Genomic DNA, 14,010 nt, shown 5'->3' on the forward strand with positions numbered 1-14,010 from the left:
GGCCTCATTCCTCTCTGCAACCGGAAATTCCAGAAGGCAACTGAGCAATTTTTTTGTTTGTTTGTTTTGTTTTTTGTTTTTTTTTTTTTTGAGACAGAGTCTCTCTCTGTTGCCCAGGCTGGAGTGCAGTGGTGCGATCTTGGCTCACTGCAAGCTCCACCTCCCAGGTTCATGCCATTCTCCTGCCTCAGCCTCCCGAGTAGCTGGGACTACAGGTGCCCACCACCATGCCCGGCTAATTTTTTGTATTTTTAGTAGAGATGGGGTTTCACCGTGTTAGCCAGGATGGTCTCGATCTCCTGCCTTCGTGATCTGCCTGCCTCAGCTCCCAAAGTGCTGGGATTACAGGCGTGAGCCACCGTGCCTGGCCCAACTGAGCAATTTTTCAGTAATGTGAGGGAAAAAATATTGGTGGTACAAGAACTTCATGCCACATGAATTACTTTTCATCCTGTAGGCAACAGATAGATACTCTCAGATACAGTGACTGCTTGAGAATTTTTACATGAGAAGAGATTTAGGGATGTGCTCTGGACTGGAAGTGGGCAGGAAGGAACAGAACTTGTCTTGAGGATGCACTTGTGTTGTAAGCAAACTATTTTTTTACTCAGTTTATATACTGCAAATCTTCCTAAAGCACCTTTTATTCAGTCTTTAGAAAATTTGGGAAAAATTCAACTATTTATATCAAAGATTTTATCACTATGATTAGTAGCAGTAGCAGCTGTAATACTTAGTTAAGATGGCTTTAGGAGAGTGCTAATGGAGTTTATGGTGGGAAAGAGTTGCTTAAATTCTTCCGAGTACCCCCCACCCCACAGCACAGTTACTGCTTACATATGCAAGTGCTGTTTTAATATATGTTTTATTCCAGCCACAAACAGGTAGAAAATAAAATTTAAAACAGCAGTTAGGGCCGGGTGCGGTGGCTCACACCTGTAATCCCAGCACTTTGGGAGGCTGAGGCAGTCACCTGAGGTCAGGAGTTCAAGACCAGCCTGGCCAACATGGTGAAACCCCGTCTCAACTAAAATTACAAAAATTAGCCAGGTGTCATGGCAGGCGCCTGTAGTCCCAGCTATTTGGGAGGCTGAGGCAGGAGAATCACTTGAACCCGGGAGGTGGAGGTTGCAGTGAGCCGAGATCATGCCATTTCACTCCCGCCTGGGTGACAGAGTGAGACTCTGTCTCAAAAATAATAATAATAATAAAATAATAATAACATAGCAGTTAGCATTTACGACAGTATAAAAAAATCAAGTACCTAGGAATAAGTCTAACAAAAAATGTTCAAGACTTAAAGATCAAAATGTATAAAACATTATGGAGAGAAAGAAGACCAAAATAAATGAAGTATACTGTATTCATAAATCAGAAAAACTCAAAATTTGAAAGATGTCAATTCTTCCCAAACAGAGGCAAAGATAATCCCATCAAAATTCCAACAAGTTTTCATTTTGGTGAAATTTAAGATGATTCTAAAATTCATGTGGAAATGCAAAGGGCCAAGAAAATATTATATAAAAAGGACAAAAGGGGAGAGTTTGGGAGACAAAGATATAAAGACTTATAAGCTACAGAAATGAAGACTGTGATACTGATATATAAATAAACTAGTGAAACAGAATAAAGAACCCAGAAACAGACCCTGTCATATAGGAATATTTGATATATGGCAAAGGAAGTATTGCAAAGCAATGGAGAAAGAAAAGTCTTTAAAAAATACTGGAACAATTGACTATATAAAATCACAAAGAAACACTGTCTCACAGTACACATCAAAATAAATTCTGATGGATTGTAGATCTAACATGAAAGGAAAAACAATGAAGCTTTTAGAAGGTAACATACAAGAATATCTGCTGTCCAATATTTGCCTTGAGGAAAGTTTGATATATTCAATTACAATAAAACTAAGAATTTCTGTTAATCAGAAGATGAACATCCATTAAGGATGTAAAAAGAAAAAAACAGTCACAGAGTGGGAGAAGATTTTGCAACACTTATAATCACAAAAACATTTCTACCCAGAATATATAAAAAACTCTTGCAAATCAGAAAGGCAGACAACCCAAAACGTGCAAGAGATTTCAACAGACACTTCCAAAAAGAAAGTCAACTGGCCATGTGGCCAATAAACACAGGAATAGCTGTGTTTTCAACTTCATTAGTCATCAGGGAAATGAAAAATTTTAAAAAAACAATGAGATACTACTATAGACAAAGACTAAAGATAAAAGCCTGACAATACCAAGTGTTGTCAAGGGGACCGACTAACAAGGGAACACAGTTCTCTCTGACTTAACTTGAAAAACCCCAGTGGGCCGGTGCTCGCATGGAGTCCATCCTGTTGGTGGACCAGAACCCTCTCTGGGGGACTCAGCAGCAGTCTGACTGCAGGTCCCCTCCTAACTGCAGGGTGAGCTTACCTTGGTAGGAAAATAGCGGCTGAATTTGAACTTCTTCAGGGTCAGGGTCATGGAGTATGTCCCAAAGAAAAGGATGAAGGACATGAGTGCCAGGTCTGGGATAAACTTGCAGGAATTCCCAAGCAGGCGCCCGCCATAGCTCAGACACTCCTTCTTGCTCAGCAAGGACCAGTCCAACGCTGTGAGGTTAAGGGGGTTGTACTTGGAGACCAAGCACAAGAGAGAATGGGTCAGCATCTTCCTGATGAGTCAGCTGTGTCCTTCCCACTGCAGTCCCCAGGCAGCCGGCATACCTTCCCACCCTCAGAGGGACCCCAGCCCTCCTGTCCATGATGGTGCCCTCAGCAACAGAGTGATGTTCCTGGGGACTGGCTGGTTCAAGGAATGACAGGCTCCCTAGGAAGATTAGGAGCTCACATGTGTTTCTTCATTGTGTTCTAGGATGCACTGCTGTGCTAGCAAGGAGGAAAAGTGCAGAGGCAGGATGCCTTTCCCTCAGCAGGCCTGGCTCCCATCAACCAACCACAGGTCCTGTGGATGCCTCCTTCCTGGAGTGTCTCATCTTTATTCTCTCCCCTCCATCCCCTCTGTCACACCCTTTCACATATGGGGGATCACCTCCCTTGACAGTCCCCTCTTGGGTCATTTCAGCCATTCCCCACCTTGGTGTCTCAGATGCCTAAAATCCAAGGCATACACAACAGTGAATTTTTATATATAAATTACATATATGTTATATATATGTATATATAAATTTATATATATATATATATATATACACACAAAGAAGTCAATCACTAAAGCAACTTAAAATGTCCCCTCCAAGGTGGCATTCCTCTGCTGCCCTCACTGGTCTGGCCCCACATCTCTTTCCCAGTTTGTCTCTTGTGGTTCCCTGTCTGAGCCCCACACTTAACCCTCTTAGCTGGCCTAGCTCACCCACTAGCCTCTGCACAGGTTTTGTGCTTTTCCTCTGTTGCCCTTCTGTCTATGCTGTTCCTTCAGTCTGGAATGTGCTTTTCTCTGCTGAGCCAACTTTTTCCCAACCTTGAAGACCAGATCGCATTCTACTTCCTCTTTGAGGCTTTCCTTAGCCTCTCCAGCAGCCTCCTTTCCTGCCTTCAAGATTGATGTACACATTTGGCCTATATTTAATGCATGGTGCATTCTGCTTATGCTGTCCCATAACTTTTCAGGTTCTTCTCCACAAATATATTAAAAACAAATTTGAGGATGGGTTCTGCGTTGGTTTCTTAGATGTCTTTTTTAGCCTTCAGTGCACATGGCCCCTTGCATATAATAGGGATTCAGAAATAGGCACTGACTGATTCTGTTCTTTCTCTCTCAAAATTGATAGCTGGCCAGCCTGGGCAACATAGTAAGACCCTGTCTCTACAAAAAATTTCAAAATTAGTCAGGCACAGTGGCTGATGCCTGTAGTCCCAGCTACTCGGGAGGCTGAGGCAGGAAGATCACTTGAGCTCAGGAATCTGAGGCTGCAGAGATGATATGATCACACCACTACATTCCAGCCTGGGCAACAGAGCAAGACCCCATCTCAAAAAGAAAAAAAAAAACCCTGATCTTTGAAAAATATTAAGTTAAATTGCCAACTTGGATGTGTGTAATCAGAGCAGTCAATTGCCTAGGCAGGAATAACTTAAGCAGCAACCTTGGAGACAGTAAAAGCTCACGAACGTCCGCCAAGTCCTACCAGGTGCTACCTTCATCTGGAATTGAACTTCTATCATTAAGCCACTTAGGCTGGGATGCTGGCTCCTGAAGATCGCTGTCATTATTGGGAAAGGCAGACCATACCTTAGGCCCCAGAGACTAAGGTGTGCAAAGGACACATTAGATTCATTGAGGAAGAAACACTAATAAACTCTCTGGGGCTGGAGAGTGGCACTGCTGGAAATTGGGGGTCCTAGGCAGAAAGAGAAGGAAGAAGGCAGAAAAATGAATGGGAGGCTTTGCTTACAGCTTTGTGAAGCCCTATTTACTATCCCTCACCTCTACTTCCCCTTCCTTTGTGTGCGTGTCATATTATTATTATTATTATTATTATTATTATTGAGACAGGGTCTCGCTCTGTCACCCAGGCTGGGGTGCAGTGGTGCGATCTTGGCTCACCACAACCTCTGCCTCCTGGGTTCAAACAATTCTTGTGCCTCAGCCTCTTGAGTAGCTGGGATTACAGGCGCGTACCACTACAACCGGCTCGTATCATATTATTAATACACATGGGGGGCTGGGCGTGGTGGCTCACGCCTGTAATCCCAGCACTTTGGGAGGCCAACATGGTGAAACCCTGTCTCTACTAAAAATACAAAAAATTAGCTGGGCGTGATGGTGCGTGCCTGTAATCCCAGCTACTCAGGAGGCTGTGGCAGGAGAATTGCTTGAACCTGGGAGGTGGAGGTTGTGGTGAGCCAAGATCGCGCCACTGCACTCCAGCCTGGGCGACAGAGTGAGACCCTGTCTCAAAAAATAAAAAAAAAACAAAAAAAAAAAAACAAAAAAACGCACAAAAAAACATGGATTTAACAGAATGAGGCATGTTTTTAAGTGGGATGTTTACAGGATATACCTAAGAAAAAAGTGTGCATTTACAAAGCTCTACAGGTGACCCTGACGTGTGGCTGGAGTTGACCTCTGCAAGTCTGGGAGGCCATAAGTTGGTCTCATTTCCAAAATCTTTTCTCCCTCCTCCTACAAACAAAAGCACTCAAATGTCTGACATAAGAGGAAAGGACTTACCAGAGAAGCGTTGGTGTCTGGTGCCAATGGGGCTGAAGCATTGAACACGGTTGTATTCACTGTGGATGAGCACATGACATGGGGCAGGGTCAGCAGCTGTGGGGCTGGGAGCTGCATTCCCAACCCCTTCCCATCTCCTTCCAGTTCCTTAGAGCCAAGGCCTGGCTTCCATTGTGGGGGCAGCTCCCTCTCCACCTTCCTCACTTTGCCCCAGTTAGGGAAGGGCTGGTGGGACAGAGCCTGGGCCACAGCTCTGACAGACCAGCTGGGCCAGGACAGCACCTGCCTGACAACGAACAGCTGGTTTTAAAAACTGAAATAAGGAATCTGGGGCCAAGACAAAGTGCTAAGACAAACTGGAGGATAACGTGCCTTGTAAATCCCCACTGGCCACTGGTCTTTTAGACTTAAAAATGTTCAAAGAACTTACTCTATGCCATGCCCTATGTCAAGCCTTTACATATACTCATTTGTTTCATTCCCAGATCTTCACCAAGTATGCCCACTTTACAGAGGAGGTAACTGAGGCCCAGAGAGGTTATGTAATTCACCCAAGGTCACACAGTTCATACTTGGAGCCATGATCCCATCCCAGGAAGTCTGGCCCAGAGCCTATAAACTTCCTAGCTCTACACCATGAACTTCCCTGCCCTGTTCACCTCCACAGATACGTCCCTTCCCTTCCAGCCCTCTTTTTTTGCCCAGGCTGGAGTGCAGTGGCGTGATCTTAGCTCACTGCAACCTCCACCTCCCAGGTTCAAACGATTCTCGTGCCTCACCCTCCTGAGTAGCGGGGACTACAGACGCATGCCACCATGCCTGGTTAATTTTTTGTATTTTTTGTAGAGACAGGGTTTCACCATGTTGGCCAGGCTGGTCTTGAACTCCTGACCTCAAGTGATTTGCCTATCTCAGCCTCCCAAAGTGCTGGGATTACAGGCGTGAGTCACTGCACCCAGCCCATATGTGCTTTTTATTAAAGGTCAGCTAGGCCTGAAAGAACTTGTTGCTTTGATATCTTTTCTAATCTGCCAAATGCAAGTTGAGGAAAGTTAAACCAAGGTCCAGGTCCTGAAGCAGAATCGGGAACCCAAAGGTGCTGCTCTCAGCGGCTCTCTCTGCATTCCTTGCTGGGTACTTCCGTACCCCGGCCTCAGTGTCCCTAACTGTATGTGGATCACATGAGGGTCTACAGGGAGAGTTTCAAGGAACCACTGTCACCTATCTCTCCTTTCCATGTGAACCCTTCTGCTCTCCCGTTCTGCAGTCTGTCCTTTCTTTGCTCCTCATTCACAGGGCCAGGCTCCCCTGGGATGTAGCCACCCATAGGAAGTCAGGCTTTGGAGGCCTGCTGCCCTCTCTCTTCTTCCTGAACTGCAAGGGTGGAGGCAAAGGCCAGGCCCACCTCACCATCCTCCTCTAGTGAAGGCAGACCAAGCAGTCCCTCTGCAGCAGGTCTGGGGAGAGAGGGAGCGGGCCTGCCAGCCAGCTTGCCGGCAATATGTCTGAAATGCAGTGTAAGCCCGATGTGGCTCCTGCTGGCTGACCACAATTGGTTAGAAACTCAGAAAGAAGAAGAGGTGTATCTTGGGGCCTCTCCCAACCTCCAACAAGCTGTCCACAGGGCTGATGTGATCACAGGGCCCTGCTATGTTGCTCACTCCCAGGCCTGCTGACGCTGGGTGGCTAAGGAATTTCATCTTGACCCAGGGCAGAATATTCCTAGAAGCTCTACAAACCCAGAGGTTTGTTAGGATTGTTCTGAAGAAAGCTTCATTTATTAGAAATTGGGGTTCTATTGCCTTTCCTCACATCAGTGACCAAAAGAACATGATGTGCAATTAATGATGGAGACAGAGAAGCCGGGCAGGACGGCTGGCTCAGGGCTCCTCGCTCAAATGCTAGAGAACTCCTGGCTGACGCTTGAGCCTGGGGAGTTCAGATGTCTTTTTCACTACCCAATGTCTTCAGCCCATCTTTGATGTCTTCTGCTTATGCTTATCAATTCTTTTATATCGAGAACTCTGTAGGGTTTATCTGAAAGCCACTTGAGATGAATATGAAAGAAATATAACATGGAAAATTTCAGAAAGGGTCCAAGTATCAAACATTTTAAAATTCCAGTGTTTACAAAGCGGTACTCACTTGGGATTGAAAGCAGCCAAATCAGTGTGTGCAGCATTCATAAATAGAATACAAATCAGTTACAATGGAAGCAAAAGCAAATAGAAAGAGAGTGCCCCCAAACAAGCATTTATGATGAAGAGTGACAAAGAGTGAGAGTATGCTATAGTAAGACTGGGCTTCGCAGTAAAACTAGGAATACGGGCCCATTACTAAGTAGGTGGCCCATGGACTGGGAAAGAAACCCTCCACAGTTCGTCCCCTTCATCCCAGTCTCCTAAATGTGTAGAATTTTCCTTTCCATGTTATCGTAATCAAAACTAACTTGTCCTAGTTCTAGTTCCTTTACTTTCTGTGAAGAAACTGAAATTTTAATCTTACTGGGGTCTAGTGGTCAATAACGGCCCATTATTACTAACAGTTCAATAGAGCAATGGTTCTCAAACTTGAGAGTGCATCAGAATCAATTGGAAGACTTAATATGTCTGGTTGGACCCTACTCCAGAGTTTTCACTTGTTTCTTCCTTCCTTCCTTCCTTCCTTCCTTCCTTCCTTCCTTCCTTCCTTCCTTCCTTCCTTTCTTCCTTCCTTCTTTCCCTCCCTCCCTCCTTCCTTCCCTCCCTCCTTCCCTTTTTTCCTTTCCTTTCTTTTCTTTCTTTCCTTCTCTTTTTCTTTCTTTCTTCTCCTTCTTTCTCTCTCCCTTCCTTCCTTTTCTTTTCTTTTTTCTTTTCTTTTCTTTCTTTCTTTCTTTCTTTCCTCCTCTTGTCTTCTCTCTTCTTCTTCTTCCTCCTCCTCCTCCTTGCTCTCGCTCTCCTTTTCTTTCTTTCTTAGAAATAGAGACAGGGTCTGGCTATGTTGTCCAGGCTGGTCTCAAACTCGTGGGCTCAAGTGATCTTCCTGTCTCAGCTTTTTGACTAGCTGGGACTACAGGTGTGCACCACTGTGCCCAGCCAGAGTTTCTGATTCAGCAGGTCTGGGGTAGGAGGCTAAGAATTTGTATTTCTAACAAGTTCCCTGATGCTGCTGGTCCAGGGACCACATTTTGAGAACCATGACAACAGCATGACCCCAAAGAATGAGGTACATCAGGCACCTGGGCAAAGCCAGAGGGGAAGCTATTTGGGAACAGGTGGCTTCATTATGTCCCTCATAATGCACCTTATATGCTCCTGTGGCCCTTGTTCCTAGAGCACCCCTGGATTTGTTTTTTCCTGTAGATAGATGATTCTCAGAATGGCCAAAGCGGCCAGGCATGGTGGCTAATGCCTGTAATCCCAGCACTTTGGGAGGACAAGGCAGGTGGATCACAAGGTCAAGAGATCGAAACTATCCTCGCCAAAATGGTGAAACCCTGTCTCTACTAAAAATACAAAAATTAGCTGGGTGTGATGGTGCACACTTGTAATCCCAGCTACTTGGGAGGCTGAGGCAGGAGAATCGCTTGAACTCAGGAGGCAGAGGTTGCAGTGAGCTGAGATCACACCACTGCACTCCAGCCTGGGCGACAGAGTCAGACTCTGTCTCAAAAAAATAATAATAAAATAAAAATAAACAGAATTTGGATTTTTTCTTGAAGAGATCAAGGATGTGTGCTTCTAGAAGCTATGTTTGTGTAAAATTTACATCAATGCAACACTGAATCTACAGTCTAGAAGATACAAGCACGTAGGAGGGCCTTGATGGGGCTTCCCCACAGAGGCAGGATTTGCTCCAGGGCAGAATGAAAAGGGCCTGCCTGCAGGTAGGATCCCCTCTGGGCAAGCAACATGCCTTGGCTCAGGACAAAGGGTAGCATCACCTGTCATTAGATTTTAGTGAAATAACTCAAAATTAATGACAGAAAAAAAGAAAGAAAAAATAAGTCTGGACTTCTTTACAAAATCAGTGCAGTCACAGAGGGAAGGGGTTATAATCAAAACTGAACTCTTTGAAGGCAGGACATCTTTATCTTCCACAAGGCCTAAAAATAGGGCACACAATAATTGTGCAGCAAATACTTTCGATTGACTTACGATTGATTTTTTTTTACCCATAGTAATGTATTAAGGGGCTGAACAACCCACTATCCACTTATTTCCTTCAACTCAATCAGGGTATAGATTTGGAAACCCCACAGGAGTCCCAGGAGACCACCAGGGCCCGCACTGAGAGCCCTCTTTTACAGCCAGGGAAACTGAGGCTTGGCATGACCTTGGGTGGTCTCTGGACCTCAGTTTTCTCTCTGTGAGTCCAGCCTTGGTGCTTGGAGATGTGTGCATAGACCTCCTGCTCCTGCTCTGCAGCACCCTGGGCACTCTGGGCACATCCCACTGAAGGCTCTTAGGGGCATGATCATGACTATGAAGGAGGCTCAGACGCTATGGGAAGCCCTAACTTATAGATGACAGGTGTTTGGGCCAGAAAGTAACTCCACAGGAGTGGCACTGGGATCCTTTTTACAACATCCTTGGCAGATGGACATCCAGAGAGTGTCCAAGTAACTTGCTACCAACCAAGGGGGCCAAGAACTCCCATGGTGGTTAACTCCCACCATTGTAGGTTCTTTCCTAAATTCAGCCAGCATCTGGCTTCCTGGAGCTTCTGCTCCCTGTTCCTCATTCAGCTCTACATCCTGTGTTTTCAGAGGGTGAACGCAGCTCCTTTGTGACATGACAGTCCTTCTCTCATAACTCTCATATCCCTAAGAGGCTGAATAAGCCCCGGTTCTCCAACTGTTCTCAGATGGCATGGTCGACAGAGCCTCCACTCTGGACATGTTTCCATCTGTGTGGATGTCCATCCCTCAGGTGTGGTCTCACCTAACACGGTATGTGGCCACACAGGCAGCTCTGTCTTGGGGAAAGCTCATCGTATCATGACTTGATGGAGCTGGGAGGGACTTCAGGCACCATCAGGTCTATCTCTGGCCTGCAGCAGGAACCCCTGAGTGGCACTCCTGATAGGTGTGGCCTCCACATTACCCCACACTGAGGCAAAGTATGCCTTACTCCTTCCTAGGATATCCCTGTGCCCTCCTGATGACAACCCTGTGACTCTTATTAGAGCTACTGTCCCCTTGGTTTCCTTCCAAACACTGGATTCAAGACCCTGTATTTGCACCCTTGGAACCGTAAGCCCTTGGCTGAATGGCCCCTCCCCAGCAGTAGGAGTAGAGAGCTGTGGTGAAGGATCAGGGGGCTGGTGGGGTAGGTGAGGGCCCACGGCACATCTGGGGTTACCGGTCACCTGTGTCAGGGGCGACACACTCGCACTTGTAGGTAGTGATGAAGTTCGGCTTGAAGTCCATATTGATAGGGTAGTACTTGAAGGCACCAATCATCTTCTTGATAGCATCGTAGATGAAGATGAAGCTGATGAGCGTGGAGAAGCCCTCCTCGGTGAAGCGGGTGATATATTTGATGATAAAGCTGGCATCTGTGGCCACTAGGATAAGGCACTGGACAGCTGAGTGTAGGCCAATCCAGAGGCGGAACTCCATGTAGTCCAGGCCATTGCCTCTGGAAGGCAGAGGGGAGGTGAGGGGCCTCCAGCCCAGGGCTCCTGGCTGTGCTTGACTCCTCAGACTCATCCTTAAGTGGCTTATCTGTCCTCCTGTGGCACTGATGCCCTCCCAGGGACTGTGAAAGACTGGGGACAGGGACAATTCTTGGGCACAGTTGTCTGATCTTTGAGATCTCATGGGGGTCCAGTGTTTGTCTTTATAAGAAATTTTTTTTTCTTTGAGAAAGAGTCTCTCTCTGACGCCCAGTCTGGAGTGCAATGGCGTGATCTTGGCTCACTGCAACCTCTGCCTCCCTGGTTCAAGTGATTCTCCTGCCTCAGCCTCCTAAGTATCTGGGATTACAGCCGCCCACCGCCACGCCTGGCTGATTTTTGTATTTTTAGTAGAGATGGGGTTTTACCATGTTGGCCAGGCTGGTCTCAAACTCCTGACCTCAGGTGATCCGCCTGCCTCAGCCTCCCAAAGTGCTGGGATTGCAGGTGTGAGCCACCACGCCCAGCCAAAAAAGAAATTTTTTTAAAAGATCTTATGGAGGAGGCAGGAAGGTGCTAAGACATCTCAGTGCTCACAGTTGGTAACAGACACCAGAGTGAGTGAAAAACAGGGAATTTTGGAAGAACAGGGTTGGAGCAGCCCTTGGAAATGGTCTGGTCCAAACCCTCATGTTGTAGAGGAGGCAACTGAGCCTAGAGTAGTGATGGGAGCTGCCTGGGTCTGGGTGTAACCTTCTGACCTTCAGCCCAAGACTTCACACACTATACTGCCTGTCAAGTCACCACTGCTCACGCACTGAGTGGTGTGAATTTTCTCCTCTTGTCGTAGCTGGTCCCTGTGGGCTGTGCCAATATGCACTAAGATGTCTTAAAGGCAGGTAGCTGGCAGGAGTCAGGAGGGGCCACCTGGTAGCCCTTCCCATAGTTAAAGATGGCTTTGGCACCACCGCACCATCACCTACCCTTTGGGCCTATTCCCCTGCCCTAGCCCCAGCATACTGCCCCAAGTGCGAGAGCAGGCACTGGGGGCCACCAAGGGACACCTACTTGCTGAAGTCGAAGAGGAGCTTCTCAAAGATGAGGATGGGCCCCGTGCTGCTGAGAATGATGAGAGGCTGTCCCGAGAAGAGGCAGAATAAGGAGCCAGCCATGGCAGTGCCCAGGAAGCTCTCCATCACTCCCTGGGGGCACAAGGAATGTGTGGTTCAGCATAGGAAGGAGAAGGGGTCTCTCCACACAGGCTGCAGCCCAGTGATCTCTCCACAGGCCCAGGCCATAGTGTTTATCCTTCATTCTGGGCCCTTTCCTCCCTAAATCCTGTTCTCCATCTCCTACACCATCCACAACTTGCCACCATGGCCAGTGTCACTCTGTTTAATTCCATCTAGATAAAGATACCACGTGACTTCCTTTTGGCACCCAGGGCCTAGAAAACAGTGGATGTGCTTTTCTCTGTGTCCATTCTACTCCCAGAGGACAGCCCATTTATCCATCTGATTATTCATTCATCTAAACATCTGTTTGGTGCTTTTAGAGGTCAGATCATTCATTTACTCAAAGTCCACTGAGTGTCTGCTATGTACCAGGCATTGTGAAAGGTATTGAGGACCCATCACTGAACAAGATAACATATCTTCATTCTAGTGGGAGACACAGGTAAGTAACTAGGCAATTTCCATATAGCAGGGCTTCTCTAAGCTGGGATAGGTTTAGGGTGCCACAGGAGCACACAGTAGGGGTAAAGATGTAGTCAGGAAGGCCTCCCTAGAAGTAGATAAGTGGAAGCTGAGATCCAAAAAATGAGCAGAGAATTGGTCAGGGGAATAGGGTTAAGTGGAGTGACAAGACACAGTGTCCCACAAAGAGGGAATAGTGTCTAAAAGGTCTGGAGCTGAAAAACAGCAGGTACTTGAAGAACCAAAAGATGATCAGGATTGATGGAAAACAGAATGTAGAATGGTTGGGGAGGGTAGGAATGCTGAGAAAGAGAATGCTGGGAGATGAGGTGTGAAAGCCAGGTAGGGCCATGTGGTGAGGGCCACATGGGGCAGCTGGGACTTATGAGTCAAGGATAATGCTTAGTTTTTGGTGTAGACAGCTGGGTGAACCACGGTATCACCTGCTGTGCTGGGGAAGGGCAGGGAGCAGCACGTCAGGAGGGAAGATAAGGGACATAATGTCAGCTGTGTGAATTGGGGGATCCTGAGGGGCAGCCATGGGGAATCCCGAGGGGCAGCCATGTGGACATGCCCAAAAGGCAGCTGGACAAATGGGTCTTCTTGGTGTACTGAGCTTTCCAATGGCTCTACTTTGAAGGCCTCCATCGGAGAAGACCCTTGCCTAGGAGATTGGCAGGTGTCTCTGCTGAGCTGTTTTCCCCAGGGAGGCCTGAGTTGTTGTCATGGTAACAGCTTACCATCCTTCTAAAAATGTCTTAACTCCAAACTAAGAATTCAAGGTTAGTTTTCAAAAAGTGTGGGGCGAAGGCCACAATTAGCACTCCATTAATTGTGCTGATTAAATTCACTCCAGCATCAGTGGGAAAAGTACCAAATAACACAGCAAATGATTCCCCTTAACGGTTTGACCTATTTAAATAATCGTTAAATTTGGTCTTTAGTAATGAGATTTAGCTTCAGATCTTTTAATATTGTCTTATTATATTATTATTACTTGAAGCGTAAAGGATTACAAATAGTGATGGCCTCAACCTGGATGGTAGATGAAACCTTGGTTTTGGGATTACAGGATGAAGCTTCCTGCTGCCACCAGGTGGCGGCAGATCTTACTTTTACACTCAGGGCCCCAGCTCACACACACACCTGGTAATTGTCGGTGGCATCCCCCAGAAGCCCACCAAAGGTGATCGCGTTGGTGATACAGCCGAGGTAGATGAATAGGATGGCAGAGATGGACTGAATGTGGAAGCCATCATAGAAGTCACTTGGGAACCAGGGCAACTTCCTCTTGATATCCAGACACAGGCCACCGAAGAACCTGCTCAAGACAGGCCCAGGGGCTGCTTTCTCACCACTAACACCAGTGCAGGGGCAGGGATATTTACAAGAACTTACAGAGTCTGGGGCGAGGAAAGGAACTTGAGCAGGGTGGATGGGGCAAAGATCTTTCCACCAGAACATTTAGGGCCAGGGATGAATTCCTGTAGGACGAAGTTTGTGGTTGGCACCACCCACATTGGGAA

At 46.8% G+C, this 14,010-nt stretch overlaps 1 protein-coding gene across 14 annotated transcripts in view; it reads right to left on the reverse strand.

Moving 5' to 3' along the window:
• SLC4A5 (solute carrier family 4 member 5) overlaps positions 1–14,010 on the reverse strand; it is a 127,550-nt gene that overhangs the window by 20,535 nt on the left and 93,005 nt on the right. For all 14 annotated transcript variants that reach the window (XM_063617491.1, XM_063617495.1, XM_063617493.1 and 11 more), the window contains 5 exons: positions 13,631–13,805; positions 11,856–11,989; positions 10,539–10,810; positions 5,190–5,248; positions 2,430–2,630 (listed from right to left, as the gene is read on the reverse strand). In XM_063617491.1, the coding sequence (XP_063473561.1) occupies positions 2,430–2,630; positions 5,190–5,248; positions 10,539–10,810; positions 11,856–11,989; positions 13,631–13,805 (841 nt within the window). The remainder of the gene's footprint in view (positions 1–2,429; positions 2,631–5,189; positions 5,249–10,538; positions 10,811–11,855; positions 11,990–13,630; positions 13,806–14,010) is intronic.

Source organism: Symphalangus syndactylus, chromosome 14 (genome assembly GCF_028878055.3).
Source record: "Symphalangus syndactylus isolate Jambi chromosome 14, NHGRI_mSymSyn1-v2.1_pri, whole genome shotgun sequence".
Taxonomy (NCBI): domain Eukaryota; kingdom Metazoa; phylum Chordata; class Mammalia; order Primates; family Hylobatidae; genus Symphalangus; species Symphalangus syndactylus.